General features: G+C 49.4%; 2 protein-coding genes across 5 annotated transcripts; one reads left to right on the forward strand and one right to left on the reverse strand.

Moving 5' to 3' along the window:
- Positions 1-3: 3 nt before the first annotated feature.
- On the reverse strand, positions 4-10,263 carry SHC1 (SHC adaptor protein 1). 4 transcript variants are annotated; one of them, XM_079103012.1, is made up of 14 exons: positions 10,106-10,260; positions 7,965-8,047; positions 6,601-6,768; positions 5,962-6,032; positions 5,376-5,439; positions 5,137-5,256; positions 4,821-4,874; positions 4,578-4,629; positions 4,257-4,383; positions 3,218-3,416; positions 3,069-3,138; positions 2,835-2,969; positions 2,431-2,675; positions 4-1,623 (listed from the first exon to the last, which is right to left on the reverse strand). In XM_079103012.1, the coding sequence occupies exons 3-14, from the start codon at positions 6,763-6,765 to the stop codon at positions 1,495-1,497; spliced, it is 1,431 nt and encodes a 476-aa protein (XP_078959138.1). In that variant the 5' UTR covers positions 6,766-6,768; positions 7,965-8,047; positions 10,106-10,260; the 3' UTR covers positions 4-1,494. The 4 variants fall into 4 exon arrangements, with proteins under 4 accessions (XP_078959138.1, XP_078959137.1, XP_078959136.1 ...); XM_079103011.1 differs by lacking the exon at positions 7,965-8,047 and having other exon boundaries at positions 10,106-10,263; XM_079103010.1 differs by having other exon boundaries at positions 2,835-2,966; positions 6,601-8,047; positions 10,106-10,263.
- Positions 10,264-10,501: 238 nt separating this feature from the next.
- Positions 10,502-14,242, forward strand: CKS1B (CDC28 protein kinase regulatory subunit 1B). The gene is made up of 3 exons (XM_079103052.1): positions 10,502-10,660; positions 12,989-13,116; positions 13,721-14,242. Exons 1-3 carry the CDS (start codon positions 10,602-10,604, stop codon positions 13,771-13,773), a joined length of 240 nt encoding a protein of 79 aa, XP_078959178.1. The 5' UTR covers positions 10,502-10,601; the 3' UTR covers positions 13,774-14,242.
- The last annotated feature ends 515 nt before the right edge of the window (positions 14,243-14,757 follow it).

The following is a 14,757-nucleotide window of genomic DNA, read 5'->3' on the forward strand; positions in this document are numbered from 1 at the left end:
AGGTAGAAGAAATACGGACTTTAATGAAGACTTTCCCTTTGGTATAACTGAGACCCGTAGAAAATCCAAACAAAAAGGCGGCCAGAATTTAATAGTCGATCCTCCCATATCCCCATGGCCTAAAGAGCCAGCTAAAGGTCCGGTTTCTCTGTCGTGGTCTCACTGGTGTCCGGGACCTAGAAGGTGCTCAATACCTGGAGGTTTTCGTGACACTGTACCACCACTCGGCCAAACTTCCCAGCCTCACGGTAAGAGGCCCAAAACTCCCTAGTTTTAAGGCGAAATCAGTTTCTGCTGCAGGTCTGCCTTGTATTTAAGAAAAAAAGAAGAAGAAAAAAAAAAAAAAATGCTGCCAGTCCTAGTTACCTCTGAGAAAAATGCCAATTGTAAAGGGGCTTGGAAAAGTCAAAGAGGTGATATATAAATGTAATTGATTATCATCATTTTGTGCTCAAAAGCTATGGAAAACAAGATTAGGAAAATAAATCTACAGCCCTAAAGTGTATGCATATAAAATAAAAACAATGCAGTTCCAAATCTACAGATAATATTTGGGGATTGTCCAATGCTTTAGAGTCTTAATACCCCTGTTACCGCCTCCACAAAACCTACCTGGGCGAGTTAAGTGTACAGGAGGCCCAAATTCAGCCACCCCCACTGTCCCAGAAGGGGGAAGAAGGGTGGAGATACAGGAGGAAGGGCTACTTTGGTTGTAGGGTAAAACAGGCATGCAACAGAGAAAGGGCAGAGCTTATGAAATGTATATACAGACCCCTTGTGGGTAGGGGACCCCCGGCCAGGAGGCACTGAGCAAGGGAGGGGTCCAACTCCCCCTGGCCGGGAGGGGGGCTCTGGAGCAATCTCTTAAGGGTTTTGTATCCCCAGGGAGATGGGACACAGCTGCCAGCCCTGCCTCTGTTCTCCCAACCCAAACTAGAGGGGTGCTGAGCAAGAAGAGGGCAGGGTCCCAGAAGCCAAGAAGGTGTCAGCACCCGTCCTTGAATTCAGGGGCCTGAATCTTTGCATAAAATATCTTCAGACCTAGGAGATGGTCCAAGGCACAAAGTTTAAACACTAGGGGAGGGGGGAACTGAGGGGGTCTGGGATACCCTGAAGCCCAGGGGTGGACCACAGGTGTGATTAATTTCCCCTTCCCCAGAAGGGTGACTGCTTCACTGGGCTTATCACCACAGGACGTTTTCCATTACAAGCACCGGCCTTCTTGGGGAAGGGAGCATCAGATTGGCACAGGAAAGGCCCAGGCAAGGAGGCTACTCTGTACATTAATACTTTGGTGAGGTTTGGGGAGAAACAGGATTCTACCCCAGGCTCCTGACAAATCCTCTCCCTCAGCTAGATTCTAAACCCAGAGTCCACACTACACCCAGCTCCTACCCAAGGCCAAGCCACAGAACTCCCGAATGAGATCCTGAGAGTTAGGGAACAGGGTGGAAGGGGTTGGAGAGCATTTTCTGGGAGAGAGGCTGGGAGGGATCACAGTTTCCGCTCCACAGGTTGCTGTAGACACAGTTCGCTGCCCGCAGAGATGATGGGCAAATGATTGTCCATGTGATAGCTGATGAGATGACTGACACTCTCAAAGCGGTGATCTTTCGTCCGAACCTGAGAAGGAAGAGGGTCAATTCAATGAAGAGTCCAATAAGACTTCTACCCACAAAGTCGTAGAAGATGGAACAGTCAACAGGACTGAAGAAGATGAATCAGAGGGAAGCAGAGATGTCACCCCTAATCATTAAGGCTTCTCTACAAATAAATGCTATTCACAGTTGTGGATAGGAATGCTCAGGTGAGTTAACTGGGAAAAGGTGAAGGGAACATCAGCCCAGAAATCATGGAGCTAAGGGAGAGGGATACTTCCCTGACTTTGAAGAAGTTGGCATGTCTCAGAGGAGGACATACCACACAAAAAAGACATGTAAAGAATTTGGCTGAGATTGCTACAGAAAAGAAACCAAAGCTCTGAGGAGTAAGGGGAGAATGGCCTGAGCACTAAGTCCACAGGGAACTGAGAAGGCCCCTTGCTCCTCTTACAAGAGGAAACTTGGCATCTAGCCTCTAATCATCTAACATTGGGAATCACAACCCCTCCAGGGTGGTTTCCACACTTGTCAAAAGAGGGGTACAGATAAGATAAGCATCTTCCAGCTCTGACAGGCTTAATTAAGGTCTGGGGATTTAAGAACTGGCCAAGATGAAGAACCCAGCTCAGACTCGGGGATATAAGAAAGGATGGAACCCTAAGCCATTGGAGGGGGATGCCAGGCACCTAGAAGAGCAGGGGAGGTCCACAGAGAGCTGCCAGCAGGGACAGGACTAGAAATCAATGAGGAAAGAAAGGGAACGGAAAGGTACGGAAGGACACCGTACCTGCCTTTCTGCCACCGCTTCCCACAATTCTGCCATACTCACCACACCCTCAGGATCCACCAGAAGCAGGTGCTTGGGCTGCCCACTCTGCAGGCCAGTGAGCACATACTGGCCAGGTGTGGTCGTGCTCTCCCGGACCAGGAAGTCCCCATTGAGCTGAAGCAGTGCCTCTGCCTCCCGCCGGTTCAGCTTCCCATGGAACCAGGGCTCCCCTCGGAGCTGCTCAGCCATGGACATGGACGTGGACTGGGTTTGGGGAGGCACCCGAAGGGCATCTTCAAAGGGTTCTGGGGATGTAGAGAGAGGGTAGGATAGGCAGCTGGCCCAGCATTCACCTGCCTGGGACCTAGACCATCTAGAAAGGAGGCCAGAAAGGAGAGAGTAGATCGGTAGAAAAGGAGGAGTCAAGCAAGAAGGTAGGAATACAAAAACAGAGGCACACTCACTCATGTCAAAGAGGTCCCGGGGTGTGCTGCCATTGACAGTAGGATTGGGGGGCCCAGCCCCACTCCCTGCTTGCCGGGTCTTGTCTAGGTTCTGGACATTGACATAGGAGGGATCATCGAAGAGCTCTCTACCTGCTGAGAAAAGGGAGGCTCTACGGTGACCCTGCCCTGCCTCTTACACCTTGGCCCTGCCTCTTACACCTTGGCTCTGCCCTTCCCAACCCCTTTTTGTACCTGGGCAAGGTGGTGGAAGTGGCATCTGTTTACGGACTTCTGGGTCTCCCCCAGCAGACTGCCCAACAGGCTGCAGGGATAAAAATGAGGTGAGATCAGAGACCCTCACTCCCAACTTAAGCCCAGGCACCTCCATCCAAGTAACTTACCAGTGTAGCTCCCAGGTGGCTGGGGCTCTGGGCACTGGGTGGAGTAGGACGAGCAACCCCTGAAGTGACTCCTTCCCGAAGCCTCATGTCTACCACCCCTCCAAGAGGGGGTTCCTTCCCCGGAAAGTCATTATAGTACTGATGGTCAGGTGGCTCTTCCTCCTCCTCATCCCAAGCTGAGCCATCAAAACCAGCCATCCTGAGAAAAACAGGACAGAGTGAGGAGCTGGACGTAAATGTATGGGGGGCCACAAGAGAGTATCTGAAGAGCAGTGATGTATTGGGCATTTACTACAGGTTGCCCCTAAGGTTGGGTGTTGTAAACCCTACCATTTCATCCCCCTGGCAACCCTGTAAAGCTGGTATCATCTCCTTCCCTAACTCTGCACAATGAGGAAAATGAGAGTCAGAGGTGAAAAGATTTCCCTGAGGTCTCACAACTAAAAGGGAGTACAGCAGAGATTTAAATTCAGATTTTTTTTTGGGGGGGGGGGGGGGGGCATAAATTTGTTTAAATTCAGTTTTGACTATAAAGCAGGTTTGACTGTAAAGCTCATGCCTTGATTATGAGAGAAGGGAAGCATTATGTAGCAGGGTGGGCTGCTCCAGAATGGTTTAACCTCTCGCAAAACAGTCCCTACTGGCTCCCCTGCTTATCCCATGAAGCCTGATGTAGGAAAGGTAGGGATCTCAAAAAAGAAGAGAGATCCTCCCAATCCAAATTCTTGGTGGCTTTTAGAGGCAGAAAAACTAAGGATGGAGAGGCAGGCAATGAAGAGGGATGGACCAGAAACTAAACTGGAAAGAGAAGTCCATCCAGCCAGAGAAAGAGGTGCCATTTGGGAAGTGCTGAAACATAGCACCACCATGGACAAAGAGGAAGAGGTTCCTGATGGGCCACAGGAAACATAAGAATGGCAGGAAGTGGAAGCAGGGACCACTCTAAACCTCTCAGAGCTCAAGTATGGGAAGAGCAGACCTATTTTTCTAATCGCATTCTGGGGCCCAATAGCTGCCCCCCCCCCCCCCATCAGCTCACCTGTCATGAGGGGTGACCAGTTTGGGTGGGTTCCTGAGGTATTGTTTGAAGCGCAACTCGAAGGCCTGGCCAATAGTGCTGATGACGTCCTGGGCAAGCCCTTCAGGACACTCCAGGATGTGGCAGGCTAGGGGCACAGCAGAGGCTGTGAGTGAGCTTCAAGGTGGGGTTGCTGGATGGAGGCATGGTCAGGGGCCCCCATCCTCCTCAGCAGAACCCCTATCAGTTCTGCTCAGTCAGAGCAAAAAAAGACAACCCCAGTTTCTGCTCACCTTCCTTACTGACAGCCGGCCCCACCCAGTGCTCCCCACCACGCCTCACCTCTCTGATTCACAGGGTCTTTGGCAACATAGGCGACATATTCAGCTGTGTCCTGGGGTGGACAGAGTCAGAAGAAGCCAGTTAGCTAAACTTTACAGCTTCATCTTACTCCTGGCCCCTAAGATCCCGTCCTTTATAAATATTCCCACAATTCTAGCACCCCCACTTCTCTAATCAATGTCTTCCCAATCCCTAGCCCCTTACTTTTCTCCCCCCCCCCCTTTACTCTGTTCCCCAACTCACCGGATCCCCGCCGGACGCAAATGAGATAGATTGCATGTGATGGTTGGCAATGATCTGAGGATTAGGGGAGGGGGTGAAGAAGGAAGGGAATGACATGTGTCAGGCACCTCAGGACTCAAATGGGTGCCCCTACCCATGGCCCCGAACCCTCGAGTCCCAGTCTCATTCTCTTGGCTTCTTACCCCATGTAAGAATTTCTTCCTTCCCTATAAGCCTGCTGCCTCCAAGTCCTCTCTCCTAGTTTTTGGTCTCATACCTAGTTCTCCCCTTAGCCCTTCCATCAGTGTTTCTGGTGCCCCTGCTCAACATCACCAACCTGTTTGCAGTCTGCTGCCATGAGGTTGAGGCTGCTGGTGGAGACGGTGAGAGTGATTGGCATTCCAGCAAATTTCAGGTTACTCCTTCCAAGGATAGAGCTGAGTGGGCGGCTACAGGGCTAGGGAAGGGCCCAGAGTCTCAGAGGGTACCCAACACCAGGAAAAAATACTCCTGCCTCAGCCTTCTCCCCATATGCTCCGCCCCTCCACACCTCCCAGCTCCATAGACCCCACATACCTTTCTCCTCCTTGTTGCCCCCTTAGCACCCGGCACAGCCTCACACACCAGACTGATGGCCTCCCTGAGGAAAGAGGGATACTCAGACCCACAGCCTGCCTCCCATTCAGCTGGGGCTACCACAGAGCTGGGGGAGGGGAAAGCCAGGCCAGACTCCCAGGGCACTCCAGGCTCTTTGTCGTGGTGGATTGAATTAAGGGCCTTTAATATTTGATGACACTGAAGGCCGCTTCCTGGCTGATTGGGTTAGGGCCTCAATGGGTATCACCCCACCTCTTCCCAGCTACCAAATGTCCCATTCCTTACCCAAAGGCAGCAACAACTTTCCATCAATTTCCACTTTCTACTTCAACTCCATCCACCAACTGTTTCTGCCACCTTCCCCACAACCCCCAAGACTGGGTACACAAGGAGGTACCAAGCCAGAGATGCCTCTTTTCATTCAGACTTAGACTTACTCCCCTAACTTTCCCTCCATCCTCTTCTCCGCCCAAAGCCACCACCAGCACCACGACCAAGTGTCCCCCTTCCCATGGCCTCACTCACTAATCCTAGGACTTCCACAATCCACCCCCTCCCCACTAACCTGGTGACCTGAGTCCGGGTATTGAAGTCAAGGGCACGCATCGACTGCAGGACCTCCACACAGCCCATGTACTGAGGGAAGGAGGGGAGGACCACAGGTCAGCAGCCTCCCCACCCCCTTCACACAGGGCCCTAAGACTTTTTCCTACATGGTCCCTAAGGGAAGTAAAGATGAAGTAGTCTTCCCACTGCCTATGGTTACAACCCACAAAGTACAACAGAGAACAAGGAGAAAAAGAAAGGGCCAAGCTGGGAGGGCCTCATGCACTGGGGAGAGAATTTGGAGGGCAGTGACAGGCATTGGGTGGGATGGTGTGACATCTCTGGAAAAGGAGAGGAGTCTGGAGAGGAGAATCAAGAAGTCACTCATTCTGACACTTACTAAGAGCCTCTGATGTGCCAGGCATTGTGCTAAACAGGGTGGGGGGGGGGGCGGGGTTCCAAAGAAGGAAGGGGGTCCTGGCAGAAATTTCCCCAGGTGGGAAGGGAAGTGGGAATAGAATCAGATAAGGCAAAGAAAGGTTTCAGAAATAGAGGGGGCTGGTGGGGAAGAACAGGAAAAGAGAGCCCAGCAAAGCTGCTGTGAGCACAGGAACTGCAGGAGGTCTGGGAGGGAGTGGAAGGGAGGATGTTCACTCACCCGAACCAAGTAGGAAACCCCGGGTCCCATGACTTTGTCGTTGGGATGCAGCCAGCCCCTCGTGGGCTTATTGACAAAGCTCCCGTGGCGGGTCCACTCCTCGCCCCCCAGCTGGCCCCCTTCCACCCGAGTCCTGCGCCCGCCGCCTCCACTCAGCTTGTTCATGTCCTGGAGGAGGGGCAGGGGGCCTGAGTCCGGCATGGCTGCCCCTGTGATCCCCTCCCCATCCTCGGCTGCCCTTCCAGGCTCCCCCTTAGGCCCCAAGCGTCCCCCAGCCGGGTTGGCCAGCTTCAGGTTGCTCATCCGGGGAAAGAAGGAACACAGGGTAGTGGGACTGTCATCCCCAGGCAGAGGAGGCAGGATGGGCCCCAGAGACGAAGCTGATGGGGAAGGTAGCTCCTCCGGGGGGGTGGACCCTGAAGCCCCCTCCTCCAGCGATGACAGAGACTCATTCCGAAGTGGGTTGTACTTGGGCTTGGGGGGTAGGAGATCCATGGCTGGAGTTAGAGGGGAGCTGCTGCCCAGCCCGGCCCCCCTGCCAGTTCAGGCAAGGGGGCCAGGCAGGGGGCATCCCCAGGCCCTTAGCTTGTCTGGACCTCTATGGCCCAGGAGTCACAGGGGTCCTGGGGCAGAAGAAGGAAAGGTGGTTTCCACTCCTCCAGGTCAGACCCAGACAGTTTCAGGCCCCATCCCCACCCAGCGTGGAGCCTCTTCTCTGGCTGAGAAGAGAGCAGGCTGGACCCAGACCTGCCTGGCTCCTCCCCAGAGGCGGGGACTAAGGAGAGAGACCAATCCCAAGGACAGTGCTGACTCACAGGCTCAGAGGGGCTGAGCTCCCCCAACCACCGCCCCAACCTAGAACTCCTGCTAGTAGTGCTAGCAAAACCCCTTTCCCCTGCCCTATACCAACAACTAGTCATCTGAGGAGGAGAAAAGAGGAGGTGGAAGGGAAAGATGAAAAAGTAGGGAGGAAAGGAAGGAGATAAGAGGAAGTCTGGATCAATCCAAACCGGACATGGGCAGGCAAAAGAGATAAGGAAGCCAGGGGAGGCTAGCAGGGGAATGAGAGAGGAAACAGAGACAGCTGGGGGTGGAAACGGGAGGGGATCCCGGGACTCAGCATTTCCTTTTCTGTCCAGGTTGAACGCGCACATTCCCCCATCCTCCAGCCCAGGCCACTTCCCACTACTACCATATACAATGGGGTGGTGGCCCCAGGGAGCCTGGGCCATTAACGTCCTCTGCTACAACAGCTGTGGATTGGAAAGAGGGAAATGGGGACAGGAAAGAAGTGGTCCCAGTGGATACAGCATGGGGCCTAGAGGGAGGGCAAAGCCAGTGAAGTAAGTGAAATAAAGTCCAACCTGGGTGGTGCCTCAGGGAACTACAAGGCAAGAGTTGAAGCAAGAGGACATGTTGGTCCAGCCTCTTTCTCCATGCATGGCACCTACCAACCAAGGAACAATGGCCCATGGTCAAGAACTTTTCTGCCCTCTTCCCATGGCACCAGTTAGCAAACTAAAATAATAAAGGTAAGAAAGAAGGATTAGGGCACTAAGACTAAGGTCAACACCTTGGACCTGCCAGGTATACCCACACCCCTCCTCTTGCAGGACTTTAAACCTCACCAAACATCAGGTGTCCCTCACACTAGGGGAGGAGAGTCTGGCTAGGGGGGTGGGAGAATGAAAGGTCCCCAAGAGAAATGCAGGCTACAGACCACTGGTCACAAGACAAATCTGTGCCAATAAGGACAGGAGAAAGGATTGCCAGAAGATGAGCTGAAGCTGGACCCCAGGAACAGTCCCAAACCTATTCCTGCTACCCACAGCTTCCTGTCGAGTTCTGCTTGAGGCCATAAAGGAAGTTGGAAAGTGACCAAAATACAAGTAGTAAAAGATACATCTTCCCCCAGGCTCACCTTGGCATTACCCTTAGGTTTACTTCAGAGGATTCAAACAATCTATATGAGTATAATGATTAACAATATTAGCACTTAAAATATGTTAAATACCTTGCTTAACTCTCACCTTCCCTCAGTTCTCATCCCAGGAGAGCTTTGTCCCTGCATTCCCCAACTCCTGAGAAGAAATTCTATTATCCATTTGCTCTCAGAGAGAATGAGGAAGGATTTTGCCATGGCTTCATGCTTCCAAAACACATACACACACCAGTATGTCCTCCTCTTTAGAGATGAAGTTCTGTGGGAGACTGCAGGATCCACAGGTAAGGGAATAACCAACAAGTATTGCCACTTGGAAGAAAAAAGTTTGACTCTTGAAATGTGCATAAGGAGAAAGGAGATTAACTCCTGGAGGACCAGGCGATTGGGTATGTGGGGCGAAAACTATGCGTTGCTTCTCAGGCCAGCAGTAAGAAGAAAAGAGGGGCAGGAAGTAGCAGGAAATGGCGAAAGCCTCTGGAATGTTTCCAGCTAGGAAAGCTGGGCAGGACCAGGACCCAATGCTCAGACAACAGCTTTGCCTAGGGGGAGGGGAAAAGCCACTGAAGGGGAAGGGGGGGGGGGGGCGTCCTTTAAAAACAACAAAAAAGACACTAATCGCTACTATGGGCTCCAAACCACCCTTTCCTGGTGGTGGAAACCCTTCTCTCCTGTTAGACCCACAAGGCACACACCAACAAATCCACGGGCCTATCCAGTCATGGACAGCTGTTTTCTGGTCCCAGGAAGGACCAAAAGGAAGATCCTAGGAAGGAAAATTCTGAGCAAGTATCTCTCCCACTCTCCTGCCAAACCCCAAGTCCAGCTCCCTTCAAGTAGATCACACTTGGAGTATACACTTGAAGGTAAGGGCGGAGAAAAATGCTGCCTCTAATCTCTCATCACAGCCAGAGATGGGAACTTTGACTTTCCACCTAGTGGAGCGCGAGAGCTCAGGAAAACTGATCCCGAGGCCCAAAGAGAGAAAGAACAGGGGAATGTAAGCAGGTGGGTTGAAGAGAAGGCTCCTGAGGTGACAACCTGGGTCTTACAGGGATTAATCTCTTAAGGGGGCGTGGGCCCCTGGGCGTGCATTAGACTTCTAAGACGCCAAGCTTCTGGACAATCCGACGTGGAATACGGAAGGGGCGGAGCCCCCCGGAGGGGGCGGAACCCCAAAGAGTCATAGCTTCAATAAGGTAATCCTTTGAGGAGCAAGACTTTGCCCTTTTGGAACCTAGGCTTTTGACAGGAATTAGCAGAGAATCGTGAAGAAGCGGAGATTTTAGAGAACCGGAAAGACTAAAGAAGGATTTCTTGTAGTAGGGCTTGGAAGCATGTCTGGGGGTGGGACTTCCAAGAAAGCGGGGCGACAGGGTGGAGTCACGACAATAAAAGACAAGTCGGGGTTCGGGGGAGACCCCTGAAGTTGGGAGGTGGGACTTCCGGGGAGGGGGTCTCAGGAGGCGGAGCTTCCAAGTGAGGACCGGAAGTGGGGTCCCGGGAGAGGGGTTCCGGGGTGGAGGAGTGGGTCTCCCAACGAGAAAAGAAGTCGAGACTCACCAGGACCTCATGGAGTCTCCGCACCGCACCGCGGGCCAATCTGGTTGCGGATCACGCCACTGCCTGCTGAAATCGACGCTCCAACTTTCCCCCCGGCCCGGCCTCCCCGGAGAAACTTTATTACACTCACTTCCGGCCTCACTAACCCTTGACCCTCTACCTCACGGTCCCTCCTTCGCCCAGCCCACTTTCCCGAACCAGCCAATGGCAGCGCGAGAATGCGCACGGATTAGTGATAGCCAATACGATGCCTATTTTTGACCCAAGGTTGTTCTTCAGAAATGTAAGAATTGCACTCCAATAAGAACTCGAGGAGAAGCAAATCTAAGCCAATAGGAGGCTTCAAGATAGAGTTGTCCCGCCTCAAACCAAAGGGACCAATAGGAAGTGCGGGCGGTGTGTTTGAAAGCGAGGCCAAAGAGGGTGGGAGCGCGTGCTGCTGGGAGTTGTTTAGAGGTTGGCGGTGCGGTGGTGGAGGCCCGCAGACCGAGCGATCATGTCGCACAAACAAATTTACTATTCGGACAAATACGACGATGAGGAGTTCGAGTACCGGTTAGTGCGGGCACGGGGGCTAATAGCGAGAACGTGAGCCTTGACAAATGAGGGCAATAGGAGTTAGAAACTTAAGACTGAGGCGACAGAATCGGCGCATGCGCCTGAGATTAACGGGAATGGGTGTGCGATTGAAAACATAAGGCGCATGCGCGAAGGGTGGGGGAGCGATCCTAAAACAATGAAGTGGAATTAGAAATCAGTCCTCCGTTGATTGCTAGCGGGTTTAGAGCTCTGACCACCTTCACCCTTGGGGGCTTCTGGTCATTCTCAGCGATTTTACTGGGCAAGTTAAACGTGGTTTTTGGAGACCGCTCCTAATTGTACGTATCGCAGTCATTCTTAAGTGCCTAATGGGAAAAGCTGACAAAAGTGGAACTGGAATTTTCCTTGCGTCCTCAATGCTTGGAGAGTTATGAGAGAGTTTGAGTGTTGTTTATTTATGGAAAAGTAAAGGAGCGTGGTTCCTGGTCTTGTGTTAGGAAGGGGGCTTAGAAGAACTGAGGGGAACAAAAGGAGCGAAGAACACAGAAAATACTTAGTGTGGGCCTAGTAGATGCCCTTCACTTGAACAATTATGTAGCGCTTATAGGTTTCAGGTGTTGTGCAAGGGTAAGACATGGCCTCTGCTCACAAACTTAAAAATCTGGAGGCTACTGACAGACCCCCATGCTGTGCGGGAGCTGTGTACAGGGTGTGATTGTAGTATGCAGAATTTTCCAAGAGGGAAGGCAGGAAACTGCCTTGAATGAGACTAAGCGCATAGAATAGGGAAAAGAAAGTACCTCTTGACTGAAATGGTTTAGAACATACTAGATATCCATCTGCCAAGGATGGTGAAGAAAATAGCCTTATATAGGATGCAGCACTTGGATTGGAAAATGAAGAAAGACAAAGGAGTCTACAAATGTTGGCATTACACTAATCTGTATTCATTGTAATATTTAACTTCCTTCGCTGGTGGTGCACACCTGTAATCCCAACTTCTTGGGAGTAGTTTGTAGCTTGTCTTCTCAATTTAAGAACAGAAAATGAAAAATTACTTTTCACTGTCTTTTCACCCACCTAATTTAGGCGTTTGGGCACCTGGACAACTTGGTATTACAAATACATAACCATTTTCATGGGAAAAAAAAAAAACCTCACCCATCTGGAACCCACTTGACTGTGTTATTCTCAGCTGTTTTCTACATCTGAACAACTAAATAAAACTATGTGCCAGGCATGGTGGTACACACCCAAAATCCCAGTGACTCAGGAAACTGAGGCAGGAGGACTGCAAGTTCCAGCCCAGCCTCGGCAACTTAGCAACTCTGTCTCAAAATGAAAATAAAAAGAGCTGGGGATGTAGCTCAGTGGTAAAGTACCCCTGGGTTCAGTCCCCAGTACTATGCAAAAAATTAGTTATAGCAAAATATTTGCACAGCTGGGAAGAAATCACTAGTTTCTTCCCCCAAAAGATGTACCTTAACAGCTTAGCTGTGGCATTTTGGTTTAAGAAGTTTTTTTGTCTATGTGTTAAAGCCAAATTTTGTGCCCAGGACTTGTCAAAATGTAAACTATTTTCAGACATTTAGACTAGAATTATCTTTTTTTGGTAGTTTTGCAGTACGGGAGATTGAACGCAAACACTGTACCACCTGAGCTACACCCCCAGCCCTATCTTTTTGGGGGAAAACTCTTATTAAAGCACAGAGGGAGCACTTAGCACATTTTCATTGAGCATGATGAAGTTTATCTGGGTTAGTCTGATTCAAGCCAGAATAGTAATTTTTGTATAAAGAGAGAAACCTTTGGTCTGGAAAGCATGGTGTTTCCCAAGTCTGATAGCATATCCCTTCAGAGTTAGGAAAATGAGAGTAAGGATAGACATTTACACTTTATCCTTTATGATGACTCTTCCACACAACACTTCATAACAGCCCTTTCTTCTCCACAAAGTAACTTCTGTCCCTTCCTTGCCATTTCTGCTTCAAACCCACCTGTAGCTGATACCACTGTGTACTCTAGAGGGACTACCATTATATTGTGGGTAATCAACAGAAACCAACAAGAGCCATGAAGGCAGAGGAAATACCTCTCAACGGTGCCTGGAACTTAGGTTGCTCACACTAGAATTATTCATTAATTGTGTTGATATACATTTGTGAGAGTTTGCATAACTTGACTTGTATTTCTAGCTACGTCTATACAAGGTAAGATTATACCTACTTGCTAACATCAGAAATCAATTTTTCTTTCCTTCCTTGTCTTTGTATACATGCACTTCTCTGACAAACTCTATCCAGTACTAACAGTAGTTCCCCATCTCCCCACTGTTTGTTACAGGCATGTCATGTTGCCCAAGGACATAGCCAAATTGGTCCCTAAAACTCATTTGATGTCTGAGTCTGAATGGAGGAACCTTGGCGTTCAGCAGAGTCAGGGATGGGTTCATTATATGATCCATGAACCAGGTCAGTGCAATGACTAAAAGCAACTACAAAGAACTTCTACACTTAGAGAATGAAGGAATAAGATTGCATATCCCAAAGCAAATAGAGTAGAAGGGAAGGATTTACTGGGTTCTCCCCCCACCGCCCCAACTAAACAAACTAGAATGACCAAAAATAAGAGGTAGGGCAAAATATCTGGAAAGTTCAGAGATAACAACCTGTTACTGAAAAATCTTTAATTCAGTTAGTGGGTACTTTTTTTTCTAGGCCACATATACTCTAGTTATGATCCTTGCTTGGTTCACCATCAGAAAGCAAATTCTTGGATGCGTTCCAAATAAGCAAAGAAAATTATATTTCTTGATATGACACCAGACACCCAGCTGCCAGGCAAAACTAATAAAGGACACCCCAGGGCTATATAAACATAGCAAAAACTGATATTAACAATTCTGGTTTTGGCAGACAGGCCAGACTTCTGGGTCTGTTTATAAAACCATATGCTTACATCTTAATTTAGTTATAAAGACCTGAGTGGGTGATAGCTGGCCAGTGGTGGTGGAATATACTATAGGTTGTACATAAAATGGTGAGCTTGTCTCTTAGATTTCACTTACTCTTTCAGAACCTCACATCTTGCTGTTCCGGCGGCCACTACCCAAGAAGCCAAAGAAATGAAGCTGGCAAGCCACTTTTCAACCTCAAGCTTTACACAGCTGTCCTTACTTTCTGACATCTTTCTGATAACATGATTATGTTGCCTTCTTGTTTTCCACTTTGATATTTAAAGGATGTTCAATACAATGTTTGAATGTGCTTGTAACTGCTTTACTTGTGGAACAGAGCCACCACCACCCTGCCAAATGAGTGCTCTGTGGACCACAGCCTCAGCTGGGTGTGACTCCAGAAGCCACAGTGTGCTCTGTATCCAGCAGAACACACTTGGCAGATGGAGGGAGCATCTGAGAATCAGACCATAGCTGTTACAGGGATTGTGTGAACTTGCTATTTTGTTTTTTTCCTGCTGAGTGTTGTATGTATGGAGACTTATGGATTTATGTTTCAAAGTATTGGAAATTTTCCATTTTATTTGAGAAATCTGTTCCATGTTAAAGCCTTGATTAAAGAGGAAGTTTTTATAATCCAATTCTGTGATTGTAAGGCTTTTTTCCCCTACTCTTATGGTGACTATTATAGTTAGTATTGTGGTTATAATTTTATGTCCAGTTTGATAATGAAACTCAGCTCTGCAATAATGAGGTTTATTTGAGCATTTAGGTAATCTAAGCAGACTTGCTGTCAAACATATTTCACTCTAACAACAGGCCTGAGACAGGTAGAGGTTATATAGGGACAGCCTCATCTCATCAAAACAAATGAGCTGCTTCTTACAGTCAGGGATGCTACTTTTAACAAAGTCTCAATATTTGAAGGGCACACAAAGGTTAAGAGGCGGTCAACCAGGGACTGCTTTTGTGCTTTCATTGCTGCCAAAGACTGGCACACCTCTGACCTGTCACTATGCTCATTGGTTGGGGGTGCTTTTTTACTATTTCTCAAATTTGGTTTAGCATAGAAATCATCTGGGTAACTGGCACCCACCTAAATTATCCCTAGAGACTGAATCGGTTGGTCTAGAGTGTGTGTTAGCTGATGAATTTC

This window comes from Sciurus vulgaris (assembly GCF_902686455.1).
Source record: "Sciurus vulgaris genome assembly, chromosome: 1".
Classification (NCBI taxonomy): Eukaryota; Metazoa; Chordata; class Mammalia; order Rodentia; family Sciuridae; genus Sciurus; species Sciurus vulgaris.